Source organism: Pelophylax lessonae (genome assembly GCF_965119305.1).
Source record: "Pelophylax lessonae genome assembly, chromosome: 1".
Classification (NCBI taxonomy): Eukaryota; Metazoa; Chordata; class Amphibia; order Anura; family Ranidae; genus Pelophylax; species Pelophylax lessonae.
The window spans coordinates 854,867,488-854,895,242 of record NC_138768.1 but is presented as its reverse complement, the minus strand read 5'-3'; the positions used below and the strand labels follow the sequence as shown (position 1 = coordinate 854,895,242).

Sequence of the window (27,755 nt, the reverse complement as noted above, 5' to 3'; positions counted from 1 at the left end):
CTAATCGAAAAAATCAACAGGCTTGCCAGATTGAAAGGCGTCTCCCTGGACAATGTCCAGCATTTTCTTCGCAGAGACGTGACAGTCAACCAGTTGTCCGCTTTTCTGCAAATTAATAAAATGAAGGCGGGCATCAGGGTCTGCTGTATGACTCCGCATCTGCTCCTGCATGGCGCTATCCAGGGGTCCTGTATGGAAGGGAAAAAGAGAGCACATTAAGCAGGGAAGAAATACCATCAAACTGGGTTCATATAAAGGAAAGTCCAAGTCTTTTAAAAAAAAAAGAGAAACCTATTCAGTACATCACTGCAATAGTCCATGATCCGAACAAAAGAATGAGATCCAATCACCAGCCTCAGTGTAAATGGACAGCACACCACACTGCCGTGCCCAAAAAATCTCCATACCAGAGACAGCAATGACTATAGCCTTGTAAGTGATAAGATGTAATCAACAGCAGTGTTCAGGTGAGCGGCTCCTTAGATACTTGCACTTGGCAGGTAATCACCAAACTCCACTCCTCCATACATACACTACTACTATGGTGAGAATGTCGACTTTACTCTCATGTGTGGGGATGACACCACCAAAAAGAGACAACGAAGCAGCATAATGTAATGGTCTGCATAAAACCATAGAGAGTTTATTAAAAAGGTACTTACAAAAGTAATTGGTCAAAATACATCATAAAAACATCAAGATCTGCCGCAGCTCGTAGCGTACTTGTGATTAAGCGGCCCATCCGACGCGTTTCATCCAAAAGGATTTCTTCAGAGGCATGAAGGAAGAAATCCTATCGGATGAAACACATCAGTTCTTGATGTTTTTATGATGTATTCTGACCGATTACTTTTGTAAGTACCTTTTATTTAAACTCCCTATGATTTTATGTGGACCTTCATGTAGCACCCTCCTAGGTAGGTGCTAGTGAGAGAGTATAGTTTTGAGCTCTGTCTGCTTACCAGAGGAGCTGCAGGTATATCTATATTGCTCAATGCCTATCAGGGAGCAGGATCTATTAGTGAGGTCTGCTCAATGTGCTCAGTATGCAAATCATTCAGTCTGAAGGGTGTTTCACGCTGGTCTAGGGAGGCATGTTGGACAGTGGGAGGAAACCTGACGAATGGATGCATAGGCTTTTGATACAGTCCTGGTGATTGGCAGAGGGCAGGTCGCCTCGGTGCATTCTGGGATACTGTATAAATACCAGGAGCACATGTGCTGCGGGGTCTTTGGCTGGAGAGCAGAGTCCCAGAGGGAGGGTGCGACTGCCTCCTCCTCTGTAGAGGTGTCATGTGGTCGCAGGAGGTCGTCCTAAGGACCAGAGGAACGGATGAGAGGAGTTGAACCCTGAGGTCCAGGAAAGCTGAGTGAGAGGGGAAACACTGGAGACCCTGGGACTGCAGTATCGTAAGTACAGGAACTCGTGTCAAGGGGCCTGACCTGAGGGGGGCCACCCCTGCTTGTAGGACAGTCAGTGGACGGGTGTCAGCAGAGGAAAAGAAAGAGGATACTGGGGAGAGTGTCCTGAAGATCATTTTTTGTTCACCGAAACGTCTTAGGAAAAAGAGACTCAATCCAAAGTGGCAGGGTGAATCAACAGCCTGGCTATATAAGAAGATAGGAGTCCTCAACATTGTCTATAGTTAAACTGGAGTATCCCACTATTTCCTTCTCCTATTCCCATTTTACAATAACCCACAAAACAACCAAATACCCCTGGACTGATTATTGGAGTGAACCGAGTGAAGGAATTAAGAAATTTTATCTGTCATGACTGTGTGCTAGTAACTCAGGGGGGCCCATAGAGTGAATAACTGGCAGTCCTTACGGGGACAGTGCTATATTCAGTATATGCTGCTTCATTGTCTCTTCTTGGTGGTGTCATCCCCACACATGAATGTAAAGTTGACAATCTCAGCATAGTAGTGGTGTATGTATGAAGGAGTAAAGTTTGGTGATTACCTGCCAAGTGGAAATGTCTGAGTAAGAGCCGCACACATGAACACTGCTGTTGATTACATCTTATCACTAATGCCCAGTACACATGTACCGATTGTCGGCCGTAAATATTCGGCCGACGACCGTTCGGCCGATTGTAGGCCTGTTAGTATGATGCTTCCGACAGCCGACAGCGCATTTTCGGCCGAACAGAATCTGTCGTGCAGGCATTCAAATTTTTGTTGGCCAACACCAGAACGGCCGATTGTTCGCCAGTCAGTACAGATTTCGGCCGACAGACAGCAGATTAGCAAGACTGGGCATGCTCATAAAAGAAAAAAGACAAGGAAAGTTAACCATCACATGACATCACTTCTGCAGTTGGCTGTTGTTGGCCGACAAAATTCGTGTGCAGTCTTTTGCAGTTTTCAACAGACACGACAGCCCTGGACAAAAGACAGCCGATCGTTCGGCCGACGATCAGTACGTGTGTACGGGGCTTTACAAGGCTATAGTCATTGCTGGCTCTGGTAAGGAGATTTTTTAGGCAAGGCGGTGTGGTGTACTGTCCATTTACATTGACGCTGGTGATGGGATCTCATCCTTTCGTTTGGATCATGGATTGTTATGTATTTTAATTTCAGCGCTGCATATGGACTTTTATATATATTTGTTTATTGCAATCAACACAATTTATACTGGCTGCTTTCTCTTTATTCCTTTGTATTAATTTATCATTTAGCGCGGATATCCCATAATGTTTGACATCACTGCAATACATACACATTTCCCCATGTCTTGTTTCTTAAAGAAAAAAAAAAACAACTGTTGTGAGCTCAGACATGAAGTCCGGAGCTCACGGAATTTTTGGCAGGATCATCAGAGGCACGGCCCTCTGCTCCACTGAAATCTCAATCAATCCTGACTGGTTCTCCTAAGTAGGATTACACAAAACTGGTTTGTACTTGCCCCTTGGGCTGAAAGTTGCCAGTCTGCCCCTGCTGTACAAGGGTGTTATAGTGGTAGGTTAGGGCTGTATAGGGTATTTTAGTGGCAGGTTCGGGAAGTATAGGGTATTAGAGTGATAGTTTAGGGCTGTATAGGGTATTAAAGTGGCAGGCTAGGACTGTATAGGGTATTATAGTGGTAGGTTGGGGCTGTATATGGTATTTTAGTGGTAGGTTAGGGCTGTATAGGGTGTTATAATGGCAGGCTAGGGCTGTATAGGGTATTATAGTGGTAGGCTAGGGCTGTAAATGGTATTATAGTGGTAGGCTAGGGCTGTAAAGGGTATTATCGTGGTAGGTTAGGGCTGTATAGGGTATTATTGTGGTAGGTTAAGGCTGTATAGGGTATTATAGTAGTAGGTTAGGCCTGTATGGGGTAATATAATATAGTGGCAGGTTAGGGCTGTAAAGGGTATCATGGTGGTAGGTTAGGGCTCTATAGGGTATTATCGTGGTAGGTTAGGGCAGTATAAGCTATTATAGTGGTAGGTTAGGGCTGTATAGGGTATTATAGTGGTAGGTTAGGGCTGTATAGGGTGTTATAATGGCAGGCTAGGGCTGTATAGGGTATTACAGTGGTAGGTTAGGGCTGTAAAGGGTATTATAGTGGCAGGCTAGGGCTGTATAGGGTATTATAGTGGTAGGTTAGGGCTGTATAAGGTATTATAATGGTAGGTTAGGACAGTATAGGGTATTATAATGGTAGGTTAGGACAGTATAGGGTATTATAATGTTAGGTTAGGGCAGTATAGGGTATTATAGTGGTAGGTTAGGGCTGTATAGGATATTATAGTAGTGGGTTAGGGCTGTATAGGGTATTATTATGGTAGGTTAGGGCAGTATAAGGTATTATAGTGGTAGGTTAGGGCTGTACAGGGTATTATAGTGGTAGGTTAGGGCAGTATATGGCATTATAGTGGTAGGTTAGGGCAGTATAGAGTATTATGGTTGCCGATTAGGGCTGTATAGGGTATTATTGTGGTAGGTTAGGGCAGTGTAGGGTATTATAGTGGTAGGTTAGGGCTGTATAAGGTATTATAATGGTAGGTTAGGACAGTATAGGGTATTATAATGGTAGGTTAGGGCAGTATAGGGTATTATAGTGGTAGGTTTGGGCTGTATAGGGTATTATAGTGGTAGGTTAGGGCTGTATAAGGTATTATAATGGTAGGTTAGGACAGTATAGGGTATTATAATGGTAGGTTAGGACAGTATAGGGTATTATAATGGTAGGTTAGGGCAGTATAGGGTATTATAGTGGTAGGTTAGGGCTGTATAGGGTATTATCGTGGTAGGTTAGGGCAGTATAAGGTATTATAGTGGTAGGTTAGGGCTGTATAGGGTATTATAGTTGCCGATTAGGGCTGTATAGGGTATTATTGTGGTAGGTTAGGGCAGTATAGGGTATTATAGTGGTAGGTTAGGGCTGTATAAGGTATTATAATGGTAGGTTAGGACAGTATAGGGTATTATAATGGTAGGTTAGGACAGTATAGGGTATTATAATGTTAGGTTAGGGCAGTATAGGGTATTATAGTGGTAGGTTAGGGCTGTATAGGATATTATAGTAGTGGGTTAGGGCTGTATAGGGTATTATTATGGTAGGTTAGGGCAGTATAAGGTATTATAGTGGTAGGTTAGGGCTGTACAGGGTATTATAGTGGTAGGTTAGGGCAGTATATGGCATTATAGTGGTAGGTTAGGGCAGTATAGAGTATTATGGTTGCCGATTAGGGCTGTATAGGGTATTATTGTGGTAGGTTAGGGCAGTGTAGGGTATTATAGTGGTAGGTTAGGGCTGTATAAGGTATTATAATGGTAGGTTAGGACAGTATAGGGTATTATAATGGTAGGTTAGGGCAGTATAGGGTATTATAGTGGTAGGTTTGGGCTGTATAGGGTATTATAGTGGTAGGTTAGGGCTGTATAAGGTATTATAATGGTAGGTTAGGACAGTATAGGGTATTATAATGGTAGGTTAGGACAGTATAGGGTATTATAATGGTAGGTTAGGGCAGTATAGGGTATTATAGTGGTAGGTTAGGGCTGTATAGGGTATTATAGTAGTAGGTTAGGGCTGTATAGGGTATTATTATGGTAGGTTAGGGCTGTATAGGGTATCATTGTGGTAGGTTAGGGCTGTATAGGGTATTATCGTGGTAGGTTAGGGCTGTATAGGGTATTATCGTGGTAGGTTAGGGCAGTATAAGGTATTATAGTGGTAGGTTAGGGCTGTGTAGGGTATTATAGTGGTAGGTTAGGGCAGTATATGGTATTATAGTGGTAGGTTAGGGCAGTATAGGGTATTATAGTTGCCGATTGGGGCTGTGTAGGGTATTATAGTGGTAGGTTAGGGCAGTATAGGGTATTAAAGTGCCAGGCTAGGGCTGTATAGGGTATTATAGTGGTAGGTTAGGGCTGTATAGGGTATTTTAGTGTCAGGTTAGGGCTGTATAGGGTATTATAGTGGCAGGCTAGGGCAGTATAGGTTATTACAGTGGCAGGTTAGGGCTGTATAGGGTATTATACTGGTAGGTTAGGGCAGTATATGGTATTGTAGTGGTAGGTTAGGGCAGTATAGGGTATTATAGTGGCAGGCTAGGGCAGTATAGGGTATTATAGTAGTAGGTTAGGGCTGTATAGGGTATTATAGTAGAAGGTTAGGGCTGTATAGGGTATTTTAGTGGCAGGTTAGGGAAGTATAGGGTATTCGAGTGATAGGTTAGGGATGTATAGGGTATTAAAGTGGTAGGCTAGGGCTGTATAGGGTATTATAGTGGTAGGTTAAAGGTGTATAGGGTATTTTAGTGGTAAGTTAGGGCTATATAGGGTATTATATTGGCAGGCTAGGGCAGTATAGGCTATTATAGTGGCAGGTTCGGGCTGTATAGGGTATTATAGTGGTAGGTTAAGGCTGTTGTCACGGGGTAACGTGGCAGAGCCTGACGTAAGAGGAGTGGCTTACCGGGTAACTGGCGTGGCACAGGTTCACCAGAGGCGCGGAGTCTAAGTGTAAGCCGGTCTTCACCAGGGCCCCAGAAGGTGGGGATGGATTTGGCTGCTTGCTAACACCAGGTCGCGGCCCCCCGTATTCCCTGGGAGAGCCAGGAACAGATCCAGGACCAATAGCCGGTAGCAGGTAAACAGATCAGGACGAGACAGGAGGATAGTCAGGACAAGCCAAGATCAGGGCGGGCAGCAGGTAATCAGAATCCAAAGACAAGCCGGGTCAGGTAAACAGGAACAGCAGATATAACAGGCACAGGATACAGGAGAGCTGAAGACAACACAGCAAAGTGCAGTGCTGCTGGGCTGTTTAAATAAGGCAGCCTGTTTGCCAATTACAGCAATTAGTCTGCTCTAGGTTAACCCTTTAGGAGACTCATGACAGCACATCAGTGTGCTCAGGAAGCATTCCTAACAGCGCCTGCGCAGGGTATTGAGTCTCTGACATTGCCCCCCCCTTAAGGACAACCTCCGGGTGCCCAAAAGGTTCCTTTTGTGGGGATGGTTGCGGAAGAAATTCCGGATTAAGTCCTGGGCATGGAAATTCTGTACCGGTTCCCAGGAATTTTCTTCGGGGCCGTAGCCCCTCCACTTAACCAGGTATTGTAGCTGGTTCCTCCGCCTTCTGCAGTCTAGGATGGCCTCCACCTCAAATTCTTCGTCCCCGTTGATGGTGACAGGAGCAGGTGGTTCCGAACTTCTACCAGGAAAGGAGTCAGGTACTGCAGGTTTCAAGAGTGAAACATGGAAGACTGGATGGATCTTGAGGGAATCGGGAAGCGTCAATTCGTAAGATACCTCATTTAATTTTCTCCTCACAGGGAATGGGCCAATAAACTTGGGTGCCAGTTTTTTGGAAGGGCATGCCAATCGGAGATTGGTGGTGGCTAACCATACCAGGTTGCCGGGCTGGAGAACCAACTCACCTCTCCTTCTTTTGTCAAAGAACTCTTTATTGGAGGTCTGAGCCTTGGTCATGGCATCCTGTAAGATTTTGTTGTTCTCCTTAAGGAACTCCAAGATATCCCGGACTGCTGGCACTGTAGATTCAGGAATAAAGCAGGGCAAGAAAGATGGGTGAAACCCGTAGTTGGCATAGAATGGGGACTGACCTGTAGCCGAGTGTTTGGCGTTATTGTATGCAAACTCTGCTGATGGAAGTAGCGAGACCCAGTTATCTTGAACAAAGGTGGTGAAGCATCGGATATATTGCTCGAGGGTCTGGTTGGTCCTCTCAGTCTGCCCGTTAGTCTGGGGATGGTATGCGGAGGACATTGACAGCTTGATTTTCAGTGAATCACATAACGCTCTCCAGAAGCGAGAAGTAAATTGGACACCTCTATCCGACACAATGTTCATTGGGACCCCGTGAAGTCTTACAATTTCTCTGATGAAGACCTGTGCCGTCTCAAGCGCGGAGGGTGTACCTCTTAGTGGTATGAAGTGAGCCATTTTCGACAGACGGTCTACTACCACGAAGATTGCAGAATAACCGTCTGATGGAGGAAGTTCCACAATGAAATCCATGGCAATCATCTTCCATGGTCTGTCAGGGACTGGTAGTGGTCTGAGCAGGCCCCATGCCTTATTTCGGGTTGCCTTGCTTCATGTGCAAACAGTACAGGAGGAAACATATTGTTTACAACACTTCTCCAAGTCGGGCCACCAGAACGTGCGCTGCACAAGATCCAGGGTCTTATGGATCCCGAAGTGACCAGCCATCGGGTGGTCATGACACAGTCCTAGGATGGACACACGAGCACTTTCTGGAACGAAAATTTGATCCCCTCTCCATAGCAGTCCATTTCTGGGTACCAGTATAGTTCCAGCAGGATGGGGAGCATTTACTGTGGCTTGTCTCAGAGCGGTAAGAAGGTCAGACTGTAATAGCAGAAAGTTACCTTGGGTTAAGATGGTGTCAGGTACAATGGTTTCTTTAGAACTGTCGTACATTCGAGAGAGAGCATCGGGTTTCGTATTCTTGGAACCCGGTCGGTACGTTATATGGAACGTAAATCTGGAAAAAAAAAGTGCCCACCTTGCTTGGCGAGGTCTCAGGCGTTTGGCCGTCCTCAAATACTCCAGGTTCTTATGATCCGTGTAGATGAGTATGGGATGTGCCGCCCCTTCCAATAGATACCTCCACTCCTCCAGGGCGGTCTTGATGGCAAGGAGCTCCCGATCCCCTACATCACAGTTCCTCTCCGCAGGAGAAAGCTTACGGGAGAAGAAAGCTACCGGATGAATCAGGTCCTTGAGACCTTGACGCTGGGAGATGACTGCTCCTACTGCGATTTCCGAGGCGTCAACTTCAAGGATGTAAGGCAGGGCGGGATCCGGGTGGCTGAGGATAGGAGCAGAAGTAAACAGCTCCTTCAGGGCTGTAAATGCGACTTGCGCCTCGGGAGACCAGTGGAAGCGGGTACCTTGTTTGGTGAGCAGGGTAATAGGGGCGATGATGGAAGAGAACCCCTTGATAAATTTCCTGTAGAAATTTGCGAATCCTATGAAACGCTGAATCCCCTTTTTATCCACCGGTGCGGGCCAATCCAGGATGGCGGAGACCTTCTGAGGGTCCATTTTGACCCCTTCAGAGGAGATTATTAACCCGAGGAATTGGATACTCTGCTGTTCAAATTCGCATTTCTCTGGTTTTGCGTAGAGCCTGTGTAGCCGGAGTCGGTGGAGTACCTTTTTAACGTGTTCTCGGTGCTGGGCCAGGGAGGAAGAGAAGACCAAGATATCGTCCAGGTAGACAATAACAAAGATGTCCAGATAGTCTCTGAAGATGTCGTTGACGAAGTGCTGGAAGGTGGCCGGGGCATTGCAGAGCCCGAAAGGCATCACCAAATATTCATAATGCCCGAATCGGGTGCTGAATGCTGTCTTCCATTCATCCCCCTCCCTAATACGGACCAAATTGTAGGCTCCCCGTAGGTCCAGTTTGGTGAATACAGAGGCGGTTCTTAGTCTCTGGAAAAGTTCAGGAATCAAGGGTAGGGGGTACCGGTTTTTGACCGTAATTTTATTTAACTCACGGTAGTCCACACATGGCCGAAGTGAATGGTCTTTTTTCTCCACAAAAAAGATCCCAGCTCCTGCCGGAGAAGTAGAGGGTCGGATGAATCCCTTCTCTAGATTCTCCGTCACATAGTCTTTAAGGGTACCCAATTCTCGTTCCGATAAAGGATAGATACGTCCGAAAGGGATCTCGGCCCCCGGAAGCAATTCAATTGGACAATCATAGGGGCGGTGGGGGGGTAAGGTCTCAGCCCCCTGTTTACTGAAGACATCCAAGTATTCGTGATAAGATACTGGGACAGAGGAACGTATCTCCTTATCAGCGTCCATACAGAGTAGGGTGCTAGGAGCACTATGGCGTACTGGCAGGCAATGATTCTGGCAGTAAGGGGACTGGAACTTGACGTCTCCAGAAGTCCAATTAATCTGCGGGTTGTGCGCCTGCAACCAGGGTAACCCCAGAATAACGGGAAACAAGGGAGAAGAGATGGCATCCAGGCATAACAACTCCTTGTGCCCTTCGAGAGTTGCCACAGGCAATGGAGGGGTTTCTTGGGTAACTGGCCCAGACTTGATGTGGGACCCATCTGCTAGGAAGATGGAGAGTCCCTGCGACTTGGGTCGAAGTGGGATGCGTTGATGGGCAGCAAAGGTAAGATCAATGAAGCAGCTGCATGCCCCGGAATCAATAATAGCGGTGACCGGGATCGGGCCTTCTGGGAGCTGAAATGAGATAGAGAGAGCCAGGTGACTGGTATTGTTGACAGAGACTGGATAACTTGAGGGGGATATAGAAAGACGCTTACGCATCTTTGCTGGGCATGAGCGTACAAAGTGTCCGGCCTCTCCGCAGTACAGGCACAGGTTGTTCTGACATCGTCGTGAGCGTTCTTCTGTTGATAAGGAAGGACGCATAAGCCCAAGTTGCATCGGCTCCGACGTATCCGATTCAGAAATAAGCGGAGCAGTGTTGCTGGAACGGGCACCAGAGGAGAAGGTGTGGACGGGATTAGGAACCTGTGGCAACATCCAGACTGGGCGGGTCTGCTGCGTGGACCTCTCTGCTCTACGTTCACGGAGCCGGCGGTCTATCTGTATGGCCAGGGTGATTAATGCCTCCAAGGTCTCGGGTATACCCACTCGGGCCAGTTCATCTTTCAAGTTTTCTGAAAGACCCAGGCGGAACTGATGTCGCAAGGCTGCGTCGTTCCAGTGAGTGTCCGTACTCCAATGCCTGAAGTCAGTGACGTAATCCTCTACGGCTCTACGGCCCTGTTGAAGTGAAGTAAGCGCGGTTTCTGCGGTAGCAGTGCGCTGCGGGTCTTCGTATAACTGCGCCATTGCGTTAAAGAAAGTCGTCATGGAGTCCAGCTGGTCATTGCGCTCTTCAAGCAGGCGGTGAGCCCAGGACTGAGGTTCACCTTGAAGCAGGGATATGATGAACCCCACTTTGGTTGCTTCCAAGGAGAAGGTTCGGGGTTGCAGGGAGAAGTACAGCTCGCAGGCATTGCGGAAGGCTCTAAACTTGCTCCGATCCCCAGAAAACCTTTCCGGCGTAGGGACCCTTGGCTCAGGAGGCAGCATCACCACGGTCGGACCGGAGGGAGCCATGGAAGCAGCAGAAACTGTAGGGTCCGTGGAGGGGGTCAGGGACTGAACACGCCCCTCCAGCTGGGTATAGCCCTCTTGCAGGGACTTAACGGCTTGGGTAAGGGCCGCAAGGTGCTGGCAGATGTCATCCATAGGAGAGGCTCCTCTAGCAGGCTCAGTCTTGGCTGTGATGTACTGTCACGGGGTAACGTGGCAGAGCCTGACGTAAGAGGAGTGGCTTACCGGGTAACTGGCGTGGCACAGGTTCACCAGAGGCGCGGAGTCTAAGTGTAAGCCGGTCTTCACCAGGGCCCCAGAAGGTGGGGATGGATTTGGCTGCTTGCTAACACCAGGTCGCGGCCCCCCGGATTCCCTGGGAGAGCCAGGAACAGATCCAGGACCAATAGCCGGTAGCAGGTAAACAGATCAGGACGAGACAGGAGGATAGTCAGGACAAGCCAAGATCAGGGCGGGCAGCAGGTAATCAGAATCCAAAGACAAGCCGGGTCAGGTAAACAGGAACAGCAGATATAACAGACACAGGATACAGGAGAGCTGAAGACAACACAGCAAAGTGCAGTGCTGCTGGGCTGTTTAAATAAGGCAGCCTGTTTGCCAATTACAGCAATTAGTCTGCTCTAGGTTAACCCTTTTGGAGACTCATGACAGCACATCAGTGTGCTCAGGAAGCATTCCTAACAGCGCCTGTGCAGGGTATTGAGTCTCTGACAGCTGTAAAGCTTTTTATCTTTGTAGGTTAGGGCTGTATAGGGTATTATAGTAGTAGGCTAGGGCTCTATAGGGTATTATATTGGTAGGTTAGGGCTGTATAGGATATTATAGTAGTAGGTTAGGGCTTTTTACAGTATTATAGTGGTAGGTTAGAGCAGTATAGGGTATTATAGTGGCAGGCGAGGGCTGTATAGGGTATTATAGTGGCAGGTTAGGGCAGTGTATGGTATTATAGTGGTAGGTTAGGGCTGTATAAGGTATTATAGTAGTAGGTTAGGGCTGTATGGGGTATTAGAGTAATAGGTTAGGGCTGTATAGGGTATTATAGTAATAGGTTAGGGCTGTATAGGGTATTATTGTGGTAGGTTAGGGCAGTATAGGGTATTATAGTAGTAGGTTAGGGCTTTATAGGGTATTATAATGCTAGGTAAGGGCTGTATAGGGTATTATTGTGGTAGGCTAGGGCTGTATAGGGTATTATTGTGGTAGGTTAGGGCTGTATGTAGTGACAGTGTGCTCAGTCACTTACAGTATGGCTGGGGATGTAAACACCTTTTTTTTGCCAACTGTGCCCATAGGGGAGACTTTCCTTCACTTCCTGTCCTTTGGCTGCTTCCTGCCCACATCATTGCAAAATGGCATTTGGGTGGGAACCATATTGGTTTCGGAGGGCGTCATATGAGTGCAATCTGTCACATGACTGATCAGTGTACTAACTCACTGCAAGTACCATGTGATCTCTGTGACCAATCACAGCAGATCACATGACAGTTGTAAACAAAGAATGGCTTCCTTTCATGCCATTCATTGTATACAATTGTGTTGCTGGCTGTGATTGGTCACAGTGATCACATGGTACAGACATGGCCAATCACAGCTCATTTGAACCATTTGATTAGCTGTGACCAATTACTGCTAATCACAACAATAGACTAATCACTATACACTGTCATTCCGTAAACATATTTGCTTATAGTGATGAATATCAATGCTATAAGCAAACATAGCATGTAAAGAAAAAAAAAATCATGATCATCTCCCCAGAGTGGTGCAGTGTTACTATGGTAATACTGTATTGCTCTGGTCACAGTATGTAAAAAAAATGTAAAACAAAATAGAAAAAAAATAAAAGACAAAATATTTTAAAAAAATCGAAAAAAAAAATATTATTCTTAATATTGTTATTATTATTTTTTACATACTGTCACCAGTCCCTGGTCACCGCCACACCAGTTATATGATGGCACTGTACTGCACTGGTGACAGTATGTAAAAAATAACAAAAAGGTGAAAAAAAACATTTTTTTCTTAATTTCTCCAAAAAATTACAACTTCAAAATACGCGCCATGCCTTTTACTAAATACCTTAGACTGCCTACTTTGTAAAAAGGTCATTTGGGGGATATTTGTACTGTCCTGGCATTTTTGGGTCTCAAGAAATGAGATAGGCCATCAGTACAACAGGATTGATCGATTTTCACATACTGTATATACCATCGTTTGTGGACTCTATAACTTTCCTACAGACTAAATAATATACACGGGTTTGGGTTATTTTCACCAAAGAATTGCAGCAGAATACAGTTTGGCCTAAATTCATGAAGAAAGATTATTTATTTGCAAAATTTTATAACAGAAACTAAGAAAATTTTTGGCCTTTTCTTGTTTATTTAGCAGAAACTAGAAAAACATTGTGATGAATAAATACTACCAAAAGAAAGCTCTATTTGTGTAAAAGAATTATAAAAACGTCATATGGGTACAGTGTTGCATGACCGCGCAATTGACAGCGCTAAAAGCTGAAAATTGGCCTTTGCAGGAAAAGGGTGAAAGTTTTCGGTATTGAAGTGATTAATAATAATGCATGCCTGATTGTAGGCAGCCTGGGCTTATACTTACCTTAAGGCTACGTTCACAAGTGGGCATAGCGGATCCCGGGCAGAATCACTGTGATTCCGCCCGCGATCCGGAAATCATTGCAAATCACGGGACGCCTGTGTGATGCCCATGATTTGCAATGGCACCCCAAACGCTGTGCGATGTTGCCGCGATTTCCGCCTGCCGAATCGCAGTAACATCGCGCAAACAGAATCGCGGGACGCATGACGCACAAAAGAAGCTCTTGTACCTTTTTTGGGCGTCCCGCGATTCTGTTTGCGCGATGTTACCGCGATTCGGCAGGCGGAAATCGCGGCAACATCGCACAGCGTTTGGGGTGCCATTGCAAATCACGGGCATCGCACAGGCGTCCCGCGATTTGCAATGATTTCCCGCTGTGATTCTGCCCGTGATCCGCTGTGCCCACGTGTGAACGTAGCCTAACTCCAACAATCATATCACCGACATGGACCTGTCAATCTTCTCTTTTTTTGCACATGTGCATCGTGGGCCCATTCATGCTAATTGGTGTGTAGACAGGTGGAGTTCCAATGTTGCTATTCCTATTTGCAGAGCATCGTGAGAGTCCCTTTTTATGGTCGGTGGAGTTTTGGGCTCAGGTCTTCTGGGTGGGAGTTTGAGAGAGAGAAGGAATCCCGTTCCAGGTTTCCTGCTCTCCCCTTCAGGGAAGGGGCTGGGGTCAGCTTCCCATCTAAGAAGCTCGCAAAAAAGGAGAATTGGCACAAGGTCTTAAGATCTTAATATCTGGGGAAGGTGCCCAAGGAAGAGTGAGGCGTTTGTGTGTCCCCTGGTTTTTCCCTCCCGAGGAACAGGATGGCCTATGGGAGGAGATTCAGTTAGGAACTGAGAGGACGAGTATCCAATTTTAGATGAAAGCCACAAACCACCATTCATTGATCTAAAACCAGCATTGGGAATATATTGATGCCATTATTTGGACTGTTCAGTTGAAGGAGCATTTAGGTAAAAGAGTTTACTCCAACAACAAGGAGCTATGTGATAACCTTTGGTGAAATTGGTGAAGTGCTCAGCTCAGTCAATACCTTGGAGGTGAAGTGAATTCTGTGTTCTACTAGTGCAAGCCTGGTCGGTGTTGGTGGTGATGGTGGAGAAGTTTCCCACCTGGAAGTAAGAGTGATATGCATCAGGGAGGCCAGGGCCCTTATTTTCATGGGCCTTGGGTGGTCAGCTGGACTCTGGGGCCATCTTCTGTACCACGTGTCAAGCATAGACTCATGTAAGTGAGTACTCAAGGCAGGAATGGGTTATCTATAAAAAACTGTGAGATGACCAGGAGGATGCTAAGAATTGGCAAAAATCTATGTACTATGCACTGATTGGTATGGGTAGAACAACTTGTGCACTTGAGGCTGGCGCTTGGCTGCACGTGAGGCCCATGTATAAATGAGTCCTGGCGCCACCCTACAGGTGAACAAACTCTCCAGCATTTACATGCACAAAATTAGGAAGTTTCAGCCAGGTCCGTGTCAGTGGTAAGACCAGGGCTTTTTTTCAGCTGGAACTTGGTGGAACTCAGTTCCACCACCTTTGGCTCAAGCCCTCTGCTCCCTGACCATCACTATCACTTGTAATCACAGGGGTCGTGGTTGAGTTCCTGCACCTTTTTTCTGAGGAAAAAAGCCCTGGGTAAGACCACTCAATCAGGGCTTAATATAAGTATAAGACCAGTCTGCCTGCACTCAGGGGGGCGGGGGGTGGGGGGAGTTTATTAACCAAAGATGACGTTGGCATTTAAATTTTAGGTAAAAATTAATCATTTCATCAACAGGACTTTTGTTTCAAAACTCTTGCTCCCATGTCGAGTTTGTAATTATTATTGTACTTTAAATCAGCCATAGTTGGTCCTGATTTTATGATGATTCTGCTTCCTGCTTAGTGGTGCAACTGTCCATTAATGGTCCTCATCTATGAGCTCAGAAAACATTGCACTCTCCAAATGAATTACCACTTAAAGCGGAGTTCCGGGCCACGAAAATGTATTTTCAATAAAAATACCCCTGGGACAGTCAGGGCTAGTACATTCCACAATGGATAGCCTCTGATCTGTCCCATCTGTCCCGGGTCGCACTTACCTTTTAGAAGAAATACTTACCTTGAAAATTTCTTCTCCAGCTCTGCCATCTCGGATGTGGGCAGCTGAAGCCAGCGCGATCCTCTTCTGCGTCCTCTTCCGTGTCCTCTTCTCCCAGAATGCGCCTGCACCGGCCCCGCTCGTCACTTCCGGTGCCGGGCCGCATTCCTCCACAGCTTCTGGGCATGCCCAGAAGCTGTTTAGCAGGGAATGAGGCGCCCGCACCGGAAGTGACGAGCGGGGCCGGTGCAGGCGCATTGATTCCTGGGAGCGATGACGTTCAGCTCCCAGGAATCAATGCAAAGAGGAAGTGAGGCGCGGCCGCGGCCGCAGAGGGAGGAAGTGGAAGAAAGGTGAGTATATTTTTCTTCAATAACAAGGTAAGTAAACAAAAAAAAAAATTGTAATTATCCATTTGTTTTTCATGTGACCAAAAGCAAGCGTATGGCCCAAAATCGATTATGTCGATTTTGTGGCCGGAACTCCGCTTTAAAGTTTTTTCAGCAGGTGTTTAGCAGGGTTGCCAACTTCACTACTTGGCACACATTAGCACACATTTTATGTTTTGTTTCTTTTTGCTACTTTGCTCTAAATGTTTAGCACATTGAATTTTACTGAAAATGAGTAGTTACCTGGTGAGTAGTTGAGTACGCGGACGTCCTTCTCCTCTTCGGCCAGCACCTTGAACATCATCTCCCGAGCCGCTTTCCCAGCACAGTAAAGCATACAGGACTTAAATGGCTGCTGAGCTGCCAAAGACGTGAGATTGACCACCAGCCGCTGTAGCCCCAGACGTCCCTGGAAAACCTTCAGCAGGGAGGAGGTCAGACACAGTGCTGATGACACATTGAAGGAGAAATATCTGTCCACCTCTAGAGGGTCTGTAAAGTCCACAAAAGATCTGCTAATATCACCCAGAGACCCTGTGGAGGAAGAAGAAGACACAGACTTGTTATCAAGAATATTCAACAGGTGACGAATGCGGCAATATCGCGCCGCGATTGGGGTGCCATTGAAAGTAATGGGGATGGCAAGCCCCTCCAGTGTTTTACGCCGATTCAGATCCGCAGGCAGAATCGCGCCGATTCCGCCCACGATCTGGAACGCCATGGTGTGTACGAAGCCTTAAAGACAGCGGGGACGCAGAGTCTGGATGAAAGGAGATCCTCATTCAGAATATTTCTTTCACCCTTTGCCTTAAAAAGTGAGTTTTTTTATTTATTTATTTTTTTTTAAATGAAACAGTAAGGCTCCGTTCACATGTCAGCGTATGGATCGCGGGCAGAACCGCCGCGGTTCCGCCCGCGATCCGGAGATTATTGCAAATCGTGGGACGCTTGTGCGTTGACCGTTGATTTGCAATAGCCCCCCAAACGCTGAGCGATGTTGCCGTGATTTCTGCCTGCCGAATCGCGGTAACATCGCACAAAAAAAATCGCGGGACGCAATACGCTCCAAAGAAGCTCTTGTACTTTTTTGGGCGTAATGCGTTCCGTGATTTTTTTTTTGCGCGATGTTACCGCGATTCGGCAGGCGGAAATCGCGGCAACATCGCTCAGCGTTTGGGGGGCTATTGCAAATCAACGGGCAACGCACAGGCGTCCCGCGATTTGCCATAATCTCCGGATTGCGGGCGGAACCGCGGCGGCTCTGCCCGCGATCCATACGCTGACATGTGAACGGAGCCTAAGTGCCGATTCACACTATTTCGACTTGTCAGGCGACTTGGTCAGCCTGGCAAGTCCCGCACCATCGTGGTCCATTGAGTAGTACAGGACCGGTTCTAATAGGAGCGACACAAGTCGCTCTGACTTAGAAAAAGGATCCTGTACTACTTCAGGGCGACCTGGAGCGACTTGCATAGACATTCATTTGATGAAGTCCGTGCAAGTCACGCCGAAGTCGCGCTGCACGCGACTTCACAGGTCGTTCCCTAAGTCGGAGCGACGTAGCCTAAAGAAATCCCTATGATACACTTTGTAATAGTTATAACAAAGAACCCTATAATCCCATTAATTACAACACTGATTATACTGATCAAAAAAGGAAAGGGTTAAATACTCCATAGGTGACAATTTCAAAGCCTGTACAGGACATCAATTTAGAATTACCCATGAAATATGTTTCTAGAATTATTGCTCTCACTCTGACATTTGTGGCGACACCTAACGTGTGAAGCAATCATTGTTTATGTACACGTGCATGCCCTACGCACATTCATTTAGATGCAGATATCGGGGTCAGTGGGGATGGTTTTGGTTTTTATTTTCTTTTTATTTTTTTATCACTTTTTTATTTTTTTTTACTAAGCAAGGATCTCCCAACCTTCTGTGAATCACAGTCTTCTGATTCACATCATTTAATAGAGTCAGATCCAGAGTTTCAGTTGTCTTGCTTGGCAGCAGACTCAGCAAGTTAACCTGAAGAATCGATTCGGTTGATTTCAATGAGTAGTTCAAAATGAACCGATTCACATAAAATATCCGAACTTTCCATCACTAGACCAAATGTTCAAAATAAACTGCAGGGACACTCTGCAAACCAACTTTTACTGGGGGAAGAAGAGGGGCAGAGAAGCAGGGCCGGTGCTTCCACTAGGCAAACTAGGCAGCCACCTAGGGCGCATTGCCACCTAGGGGCACAGCCACAAGTCAGCACTCACTCTCCGTCATGAATGATCCTTGTGAGCTGAGGGGAGGGGCGGCAGTGGGGGAGGAAGAAGGGACAGAGGAAGATGCCAGGTGTCTGGGGCAGTGGCAGAACTACCAGGCCCTGACTTTCCACCATTGTTAGGGGAACCCCAAGGGGCAGGAAAGGAGCCCACCAGAGTGCTAGCTGCATAATGATCCTCTTCGTGTGGAGCTGAGCGGCCTAATCCCTGGGCGGGAAGTGACTCTCTACACTGAGCTGGTGGGCAGCCGTTCATTTCCCTGGGTCAGTATTAAGCAGGGAATGGAGGAGAGCTGAACCGGAGCTCGGCACTGGAGGGCGGCACCTTTACTGGAGCAGAAGCGACGAGACACCGGAATGGTCTGAGGATGTTGGTGATGAAGGAGGTGCGGAGCTCTCTGACTGCTGCTTCTCCCTCCACCAGGAGCCGGTTGGAGCTGTGGTGAGCACTGTGGTCCAGGAGAGGAGCGTCCTGGGAGAAGGAATAAGCAGGATGACAGTGAAGGAGGGCAGAGTGCGGGCCACTCTCTTCATACTGCCCAGTGAGTGTCCCCAGAACAGGGGATCAGGGTCCCTGGGTGTGACATGGAGGTTCCCTGGTGTGAAAGAGAATTGGGGTCACCAGGTGTGCCATGGGGAATCGGAGTCACCAGGTGTAAAATGGTGGAGAGGGGTCACAAGTGTAACAGGGGTTCGGGGTCACATGGTGTGCCATGAGGAATTGGGATCCCTGGGTGTGCCATGGGGGATTGAGGTCCCCAGGTGTGACATGGAGGAATATTAGGGTCTGCAGGTGCGACATGGAGGAACATCAGGGTCCCCAGGTGTGACATGGAAAAACATCAGGGTCTCCGGGTATGACATGGAGGAACATCAGGGACCCTGATGTGACATATAGGAACATTGGGGTCACTGGGTATGACAGCATGACATGGAGGAACACAGGGGTCCCTGGGTATGACATGGAGGAACATCAGGGCCAGTGGGTATGACAGCAGTATATGGAGGAATATTGGGGTCCCAGGATGTGACATGGAAAAACATCAGGGTCCCTGGGTGTGACATAGGGGGACATCAGGGTCCCCAGGTGTCATGGGGGGAACCATCAGATCAGGGTCACTGGATATGACAGTTTTTAACCCCTTCCTTTTTTATTTTATTTTTTTTTGGGGGGGGGGCGCAAATAGCTGATCTTGCCTAGGGCGTAAAACAGTCTAGCACCGCCCCTGCAGAGAAGGGGATGGAAATAATAGCCACATGCGAAATGTGCCACATCAAATGCTGGGTGTGGCCTGGGTGCTATCAGTGGGAGGGGATTAAAGGGGTATAGTTTACCTGAGTCTATTTTGCTCTGAGTTAAAAGTGCAAGCCCAGTTATGTACTGCAGGTAACCATCACAAGCATGCCGTAAATGATCCATATCCATACCTGCCGCAACAAAGTCTGCACAAGCCGAGAGGGGAGGGACTGGGAAGACCATGTAATTTCTGCATGTGACATCATCCATAACCCCAGACACAGCCATGAGCAGACACACCCCTCCCCCCCCCCTCTTGCTCCAGGCCAATCACAGAAACCTAGTTAAGATGGATTACCCTGTAGCTGCCTTGGCTGGGGACACCATTACTAAAGCTGGAAAGAAACCGGGGACAAATTCTTTTAACTATGGATAAATCTGAGATATTTTTTTCCTGGGGACAGCCCTCTAAATCAGGGACAGTCCCTGGAAACTGGGGACGTCTGATCACCCCACTGTACAAAGATCTTTTAGTACATAGGTCTTCCGTGCTTGTGCTGTGTGTGTGACCACCTGCCATCTAATGCCTCGTTTCCACTGAGTGGTACGGTACGGTTCGGTTCAATACGGTACGGTTCAGAATGGTACACATTGCGTTTCCACTGCCAATAGTACCCTTTCATGATAGGCGTGGTGTAGCAGGAAAGCTGTGATAGACGATTCTCTGTCAACCAATCAAAGTTCTGCAGAGTGTAGCTCCACCCTGTTGGTACGATACTAATGTGCTTGGTACCCCAACGAAAGGGTACCAAAAAAGTGGTACGGTACGGTTCGGAATGAGGGTATCATTCATAATGGAAACGGCATAAATAGCGTACCGTACCGAACTGAACCGTACCAGAAAGCTCAGTGGAAACGAGCCATAATGTACCTATGGAGAAGGGAACAGAAGCCCTAAAGCATGGCTGTCCAACCTTTTGGCTTCTCTGGGCCGCATTGAGTGTAGAGAAATTTTCTCGGGCTGCATATACAATATATAGTATAGTTAAGGTAAATAAGTAATAAAATGCCGCTGCGCCCTTCCCACACCGCTGCGCCCCCCCCCCCCCCCACGCCGCTGCGCCCCCAAACTAATTTTAGACAACTAGAGGATGATCAAATGAAATGGAATCAGTATACAGAGGTTTACTTCTGAGAGATAATAAAGGAACACTCTAACCACCATGACCACTTGAGTGATTTGAAGTGGTCATGGTGGTAGGATTCAGAAACACTGCACATGCTCGCCTCCGCCCCCCCCCCCCCCCCCCAAGGCAGCCTCTGCCTACCGTTAGTTAGAAGCTGCTGTGGCCGTGCCCCTGACCCGACTTCCTCCCCCCCCCCCCCAGCAAAAAAAAATGGTTAGGGGGCAGTGGGCCACATTGCCTGTGGTTCTGGGCCGCATGCGGCCCTCGGGCCGCATGTTGGAAATGCCTGCCCTAAAGGAAACCACGCCAAGAAAAGTCTGTCTAGTTGCCTCCTACTTTGTCCACCTTTGGGCGATGCCTGAAAACTCATCCCTACAGGGAAGACTTATCCCACCTCTACCTAACAATTGAACTTTTACTTTCCCAATAAACTCATCCCCACACAGTTATATATTTAGTATTACTTGCCCTTTCCCTTTCAGATTGTAAGGTCTCCTAACCCTATAATGCTGTGTTCCGAAAACCTGAATGTGAGTGGGTATCTATCCCATAATAACATATATGGACCCGCAAATGGGACATACTAGGGGAGAGTTTGTGGGATTATACGATTCCAAATAAACAAACAGAAGAAAAAGAAAGAAAAATAAAAAATTATAATGATGGTATATCCAAATGTGAAATGCAAGCTAAACATTACAAGGTTTTGTTGGGTACACAATTAAAAGGCTCCCTTGAAACCCTCTTGCCTTGAATTGTATTATAACCAGGGCTTTTCTTCAGCGGGAACGCGGGGGAACGCAGCTCCAGCACCTCCAATACTGAATGTATTTTATAACTAGGTGTGCTAGAGGGTCTATTGGTGCTGGCTGCTGGGGGATTGGTCTATTGTCACTGGTTGGGATCTATTTTTTTGTAGGGGTCTATTGTTGCTGTGTAGGTCTATTGCTGTTGGCTGAGGGGAAGTCCTATGTTGCTGGGGGGTCAATTGTTGCTGGGAGGGATCTACTATTGAAGGAGAAGTCTATTGTTGCTGGCTGCTGGGAGATCTGTTGTTGCTGCTGGGGGTCTATTGTTGTTGGGGTGGTATTTTGTTTGCGGGGGTCCATGGTTGCTGGGGGGGGGTATGTTGCTGCGTGGGGGATCTATTGTTGCTGTGGTGGGGTCTGTTGTTGCTAGGGGGTCTATTGTTGCTGGGATGGGGTCTATAAAATTCCATACAAATTACTTAGTAGCACAAAATTAAACTTGGTTCTGTATTCTCTAAAAGGGACGGTACTGGGAGGTGGGTAGGGGGCAGGGAGTTCCTGCACCTATTCTCAGAGAAAAAAAAACCTGATTATAACTGAACGTTTAGAGCCCATTCAGACTAGCGCGACTTGTCAGGCGATTTGTCAGCCTGACAAGTCGCGCTTGGTCGCGGTCCATTGAGTAGTACAGGACCCGTTCTAATAGCAGCGACACAGGTGGCTCCGACTTAGAAAAAGGGTCCTGTACTACTTTGGGGCGACCTCGGAGCAACTTGCATAGACTTCCATTATGTGAAGTCTCTGCAAGTCGCGCCGAAGTCGCGGTGCACGCGACTTCACAGGTCGCCCCCCGAAGTCGTGTTGCGCTAGTCTGAATGGGCTCTTAGTGCTTATTGTTTATAAAGTGCTGTGTAAACTGTTGGCGCTATATAAATCCTGTATATTAATAACAGCAGACTTTCCTACGGAGCGTTACAAGGAGTTAGGAGTTATTGGTGTTGATTTAACCACTTAAGCCCCGGAGGATTTTCCTGCTAAACGACCAGGGGGTATTTTGCGATTCGGCACTGCGTGACTTTAACAGACAATTGCGCGGTCGTGCGATGCTGTATCTAAACGAATTTGGCGTCCTTTTTTTCCCACAAACAGAGCTTTCTTTTGGTGGTATTTGATCACCCGTGCGATTTTTACTTTTTGCGCTATAAACAAAAAAAGAGCGTACATTTTGCAAAAATAACAATATTTTTCACATTTTTTTATATGAAATTCCCCAAAAAAAATGTAAAAATCAAAATTTTTTAAAATTTTCAGCCAATTTGTTTTATGCTACCTATGTTTGGTAAAAAAAATCGCAAAAAGCGTATTTTGATTGGTTTGCGCAAAAGTTATCGCGTTTACTAACAAAGGGAAAGATTTCTGTCATTTTTGGTGTTTTTTTTTTAACGTGTAATGGCGGCAATCTGCGATTTTTTTTGCGGTACTGCGACATTGGGGCGGACAGATCGGACCCTTGACTGACATTTTTGACACTTTTGGGGTTACCAGTGACATTTCTACAGTAATCAGTGCTATATATATGCACTGTTACTGTAAAAATACACTGGTAGTGAAGGGGTTAACTTTATTTGGGAGGGAGGGGCTGTGTGTGTCCCTAGGGGCGTGCTTTCTACTGTGATTGGCTGTGGCTTGAGCTGTAAGGACCCTGATCAACGGATCTACGTAGTAGATCCATGTGATCAGTGTCTTTACACCGAGGAGAATGACAGGTGGCTTGTTTACACAAGCTGCCTGACATTCTCCCTCTCCCCCGCCAATCGCCGAGTGACCGGCGGACATCGGGTCCGCTGGTCACACGCGCGGGGGGGGGGTCCGTGACCGCGCGGGAGCGCGCCTCCGAGGGCGCGCGCTCGCTCCCCAGAGCCTCACAGGCGAGCGACGTAGCCCTACGTCACTCTGCCTGTGAGGGGCTGACTGCCGCAGTAAATATACTGTGAGCAGTCGGCAAGTGGTTAACAATCGTGTTAACTGGTACCATTCAGCAGACATGGGAGTACTGTAAGTCACACATGTGCAAGTCACAAGCAAGTCTCAAGTCTTAACCTTCAAGTCTCAAGCAAGTCCCAAGTTACTGTGGCGAAAAGCAAGCAAGTCAAGTTGAGTCCCTGCTGGAAGTCAAGCAAGTCAAGTCATTTATTTTGGTCAAGTCACAAATCAAGTCAAAATACTGATCTACCCCGATTTTCACGTTTAAATCAGTTAAAAGTCAGTGGTCAGGAAAGGTTTTTTTTTTTTTTTCAAAATTAACAAAACTGCTTAGTGCTTTTTTCTTGTCATATTAACCACTTCAATACCAGGCACTTTTCCCCCTTCCTGCCCAGGCCAATTTATAGCTTTTAGCGCTGTTGCATTTTGAATGACAATTGCGCGGTCATGCAACACTGTACCTACACCAAATTTCTGTCATTTTTTCCCCCACAAATAGAGCTTTCTTTTGGTGGTATTTGATCACCGCAAGGCTTTTTCTTTTTTGGTAAACAAATAAAAAAAGACCGAAAAGTTTGAAAGTTTGTTTTTTGTTTATGTTATACAATTTTGTAAATAGATAAGTTTTTCCTGCACTGATGAGGCCGCACTGACAGGCACTGATGAGGAGGCACTGATGGGGTGGCACTAATATTCGGCACTGATGGGCATTAATATGTGGGACTGATAGGTAGCACTGATATGCAGCATTGGTGGGCACTGATAGGCGGCACTGCTGGGCACTGATAGGCAGGATTGATGGGCACTGATAGGCCGCACTGATGGGCACTGATATGTGGCACTGATGGGCACTAATGGTCACTGATAGGCGGAACTGGTGGGCAATAATGGGCACTGGTGGGCGGCACTGATAGATGGCAATGATGGGCACTGGTGGGCAGCACTGATGGGGAGGGCACTGGCGGGCTCCCTGAGCCCTGATTGCCATCCCTGATGGCCATGGTGGGCATCCCTAGGGTCATGGGTGGGCATCCCTGGGGTCATGGGTGGGCATCCCTGGGGTCTTGGGTGGGCATCCCTGGTGATTCTAGTGGCACCCCCCCCCCCCAAGGGTCTGCACTGGTAATCAATGCTCTGATTACCAGTGCAGACCCCCTCCTGTCAGGAGAGCCGCAGATCTTAAGTCAAGTCATGTGACTCGAATCCCCCACCTCTGCCATTCAGCACTAAGTAAGCTTGGAAGCTGCTGGCCTGTGTTGGGACTGTTGAGAAGCATGGGTAAGACTCATAGTTTTGTTACTATTTAAAAGAGTTAAGCTAAATTGTCATACCAAAAACCCATTACTACATTAACCACTTAAGCCCCGGAAGATTTTACCCCCTTCCTGACCAGGGGGTATTTTGCGATTCGGCACTGCGTGACTTTAACAGACAATTGCGCGGTCGTGCGAAGCTGTACCTAAACGAATTTGACGTCCTTTTTTTCCCACAAACAGAGCTTTCTTTTGGTGGTATTTGATCACCTGTGCGATTTTTTGATCATGCGCTATAAATAAAAAAAGAGCGTCAATTTTGCAAAAATAACAATATTTTTCACATTTTTTTATATGAAATTCCCCCCAAAAAAAAAGTAAAAATCAAAATTTTTTAAAATTTTCGGCCAATTTGTTTTATGCTACATATGTTTGGTAAAAAAAATCGCAAAAAGCGTATTTTGATTGGTTTGCGCAAAAGTTATCGCGTTTACTAACAAAGGGAAAGATTTTTGTCATTTTTGTTGTTTTTTTTTAACGCGTAATGGCGGCGATCTGCGATTTTTTTTGCGGTACTGCGACATTGGGGCGGACAGATCGGACCCTTGACTGACATTTGTGACACTTTTGGGGTTACCAGTGACATTTCTACAGTAATCAGTGCTATACATATGCACTGTTACTGTAAAAATACACTGGTTGTGAAGGGGTTAACTTTATTTGGAAGGGAGGGGCTGTGTGTCCCTAGGGGCGTGCTTTCTACTGTGATTGGCTGTGGCTTGAGCTGTAAGGACACTGATCAACGGATCTACATACTAGATCCGTTTTATCAGTGTCTTTACAGCGAGGAGAATGACAGGTGGCTTGTTTACACAAGCTGCCTGACATTCTCCCTCTCCCCCGCCGATCGCCGAGTGACCGGCGGACATCGGGTCCGCTGGTCACACGCGCGGGGGGGGGGGTCCGTGACCACGCGGGAGCGCGCCTCCGGGGGCGCGCGCTCGCTCCCTAGACCCTCACAAGCTAGTGACGTAGCCCTACGTCACTTTGCCTGTGAGGGGCTGACTGCCGACGTAGATCGGCGTTAGGCAGTCGGCAAGTGGTTAAAGTTGGGTAGTTTTTTAGACACTGATATCATTGGGTATGAAGTATGGGTTAGAGCAGTGTTCTCAGAGAGACCCTGCTAAAATGTACTTTATCTACAACTCATGATACATTAGTGTGATGGTCAGTGGGAAGAATGCTCCTTACACTTGTGATCATTCGGAAGAATTACCTGCTCACAGATAACTATAACTGGTGATAGTGGGAACTTATCTGAGAGGTAGAAATTGCTAATTTCTGCTCAAGGAACCCCTAGCAATATCTAGAGGAACCCTATTGTTCCATGGAACCCTGGTTGAGAAACCCTGGGTTAGACAATATCAGATAAGCTTCATATGTAGCTATTGGTAGCTTCTATAGCCTTTGAGGGCCTACAGCAGGCATGTCCAAAGTCCGGCCCGCGGGCCAAATGCGGCCCCCGGGCTGCTTTAATACGGCCCCCACAGGTCATTTGGAAAAATACATTGGCATCATTCATGACTTTTTTTGCTGCCCTCATTAATCATCATCGGTGGGTTCATATAGCGCTTATATGTGGTTAACCCTTGTGACTGATTAGGGAGCACGCATGCTCCGGATTGAGATGAATACATTGTAAAATCTCAGTTAACGTCAGTTGCTGTAAATCAGTTATCAATATATTTGAACACAACATGTATACTTGGTGTTATGTTCCTGTTCATATTTTTTTTTTTTTTTTTACTTAAAAGTTGACAGACAACCTTTATTACCAATAATATGTAATTTACTTTACAATGTTCCTGACATATATTTCAGCTTCCTGGATTTTTTTTCATCTGGCCTTCAGATATGAAAGGCGGAGCGATTTAACATCCGTTTAGATTTGTCATCCATGTGATGAAAGGAAAAGTATGCCGTTTGCAATAAACTTTGCATAAATTAGTTCGTTTGTATTTAATTTGAATGGTCAGGTAAAATGGTCGGCCCTCACTCATGTTCACTTCATCAAATCTGGCCCTCTTTGAAAAAAGTTTGGACACCCCTGGCCTACAGGTTATATTGGATTACAGAAAGACCATCCAGTGTTTATGGGTGAACTGGATCTAATGTGGCCCAGCATAAATCAATACATCTGAACAGATTGTATGATACAACTATAAACCGTAGACAGTTATAGAGTAGCCATACACTTACAAGCTTGTAGAATATATTAATATGTAGGCGGTTAAAGTATTTTTTTTTTTTTTTGCTGTCTGTATCTCTTTGGGATGATAAAATGAAGCTTCTTGTTCCACAACTCAAGAAATTTTTGACTTTAGATACCTTTAAACCCTTCCATAGAAAAAAACAAATGCACTTCCTCTATCCTTGGAAGAACTGTAACATTTCTGTAAGCAGTGACATGAGAAACATTTATCAGAATACCATATTTTGGCAATATTTGTCCTTTAAGCAGCAATGTGTTGTTAATAATTTTATATTATTGGCAGCCCCATGTGACATTGCGTCCTTACCTGCGTTATTGACAATGAGGATCCTTTGTGCCGCGTCCCGTCCATTCAGCTCCTGTGCAGCTTGTACCGTTTTCTTCACCCCGTCCACTGTGCCCAGATCTGCTGCCACCCATTTCACCCCGATCTCCGGGTATTCAAGTGTCAGCTCTTCTGCCAAGACACGCAGCGCCTGCTCTGTGCGGGCCACCAGCAGAAGGGAAGAGCCTGGCATCACTCTGTGGCACAGTTCCCATGCCAGGCCCCTGCCAAACCCCCGGGAGGCCCCTGTGATAACACACAGCACAGTGCCCAGGCTGTGGCTGCTGTGCCCGTTTGTGGCATTTAGTGTGAAGTCTCCAGACTGAAAATCTGTTTTCTCCCAACATTCCCTACCATTGTGTCCATTCAGTGTATGCACTGGGACATCTACATGGCCATTGCTCCCCATCTCCCTGCTCTGCCTGATCATTGTATACAATACTCTGTCTATATACACGTCCTTCTTCCTCTCCTTACTGCTGTCTGTTCATTGCATGTACCAGGCAATTTATACTCATCCTCCTTCCTAACATGGTAATTGTCTGTTTATTGTATGAACCATGACATATCTCCCCTCCCTGCCTTACAAAGACCCACAGTGGCTCTATCTCTCTTTTTATGTAATGAATTTCTGTGCAAAAGGTCACACATAAAACTGCAAGCAAAAATATTATAGTAACATTGGATTCATCAGAAAGAGTTTCAGCCTTTATTAACGTGGACCCTGTCCCTAAACTGATTCTATGGCATTTTTGGTGAAATCTAAAGTGTAATAGATGTTTATGTTGGTG

At 46.6% G+C, this 27,755-nt stretch overlaps 1 protein-coding gene across 1 annotated transcript; it reads right to left on the bottom strand.

Moving 5' to 3' along the window:
• On the bottom strand, positions 1 to 27,442 carry LOC309560779 (sepiapterin reductase-like; the record flags this gene model as incomplete). The annotated part of the gene is made up of 3 exons (XM_082264438.1): positions 26,947 to 27,442; positions 15,921 to 16,211; positions 1 to 188 (listed from the first exon to the last, which is right to left on the bottom strand). Exons 1-3 carry the CDS (start codon positions 27,392 to 27,394, stop codon positions 1 to 3), a joined length of 927 nt encoding a protein of 308 aa, XP_082120564.1. The 5' UTR covers positions 27,395 to 27,442.
• Positions 27,443 to 27,755: the final 313 nt, after the last annotated feature.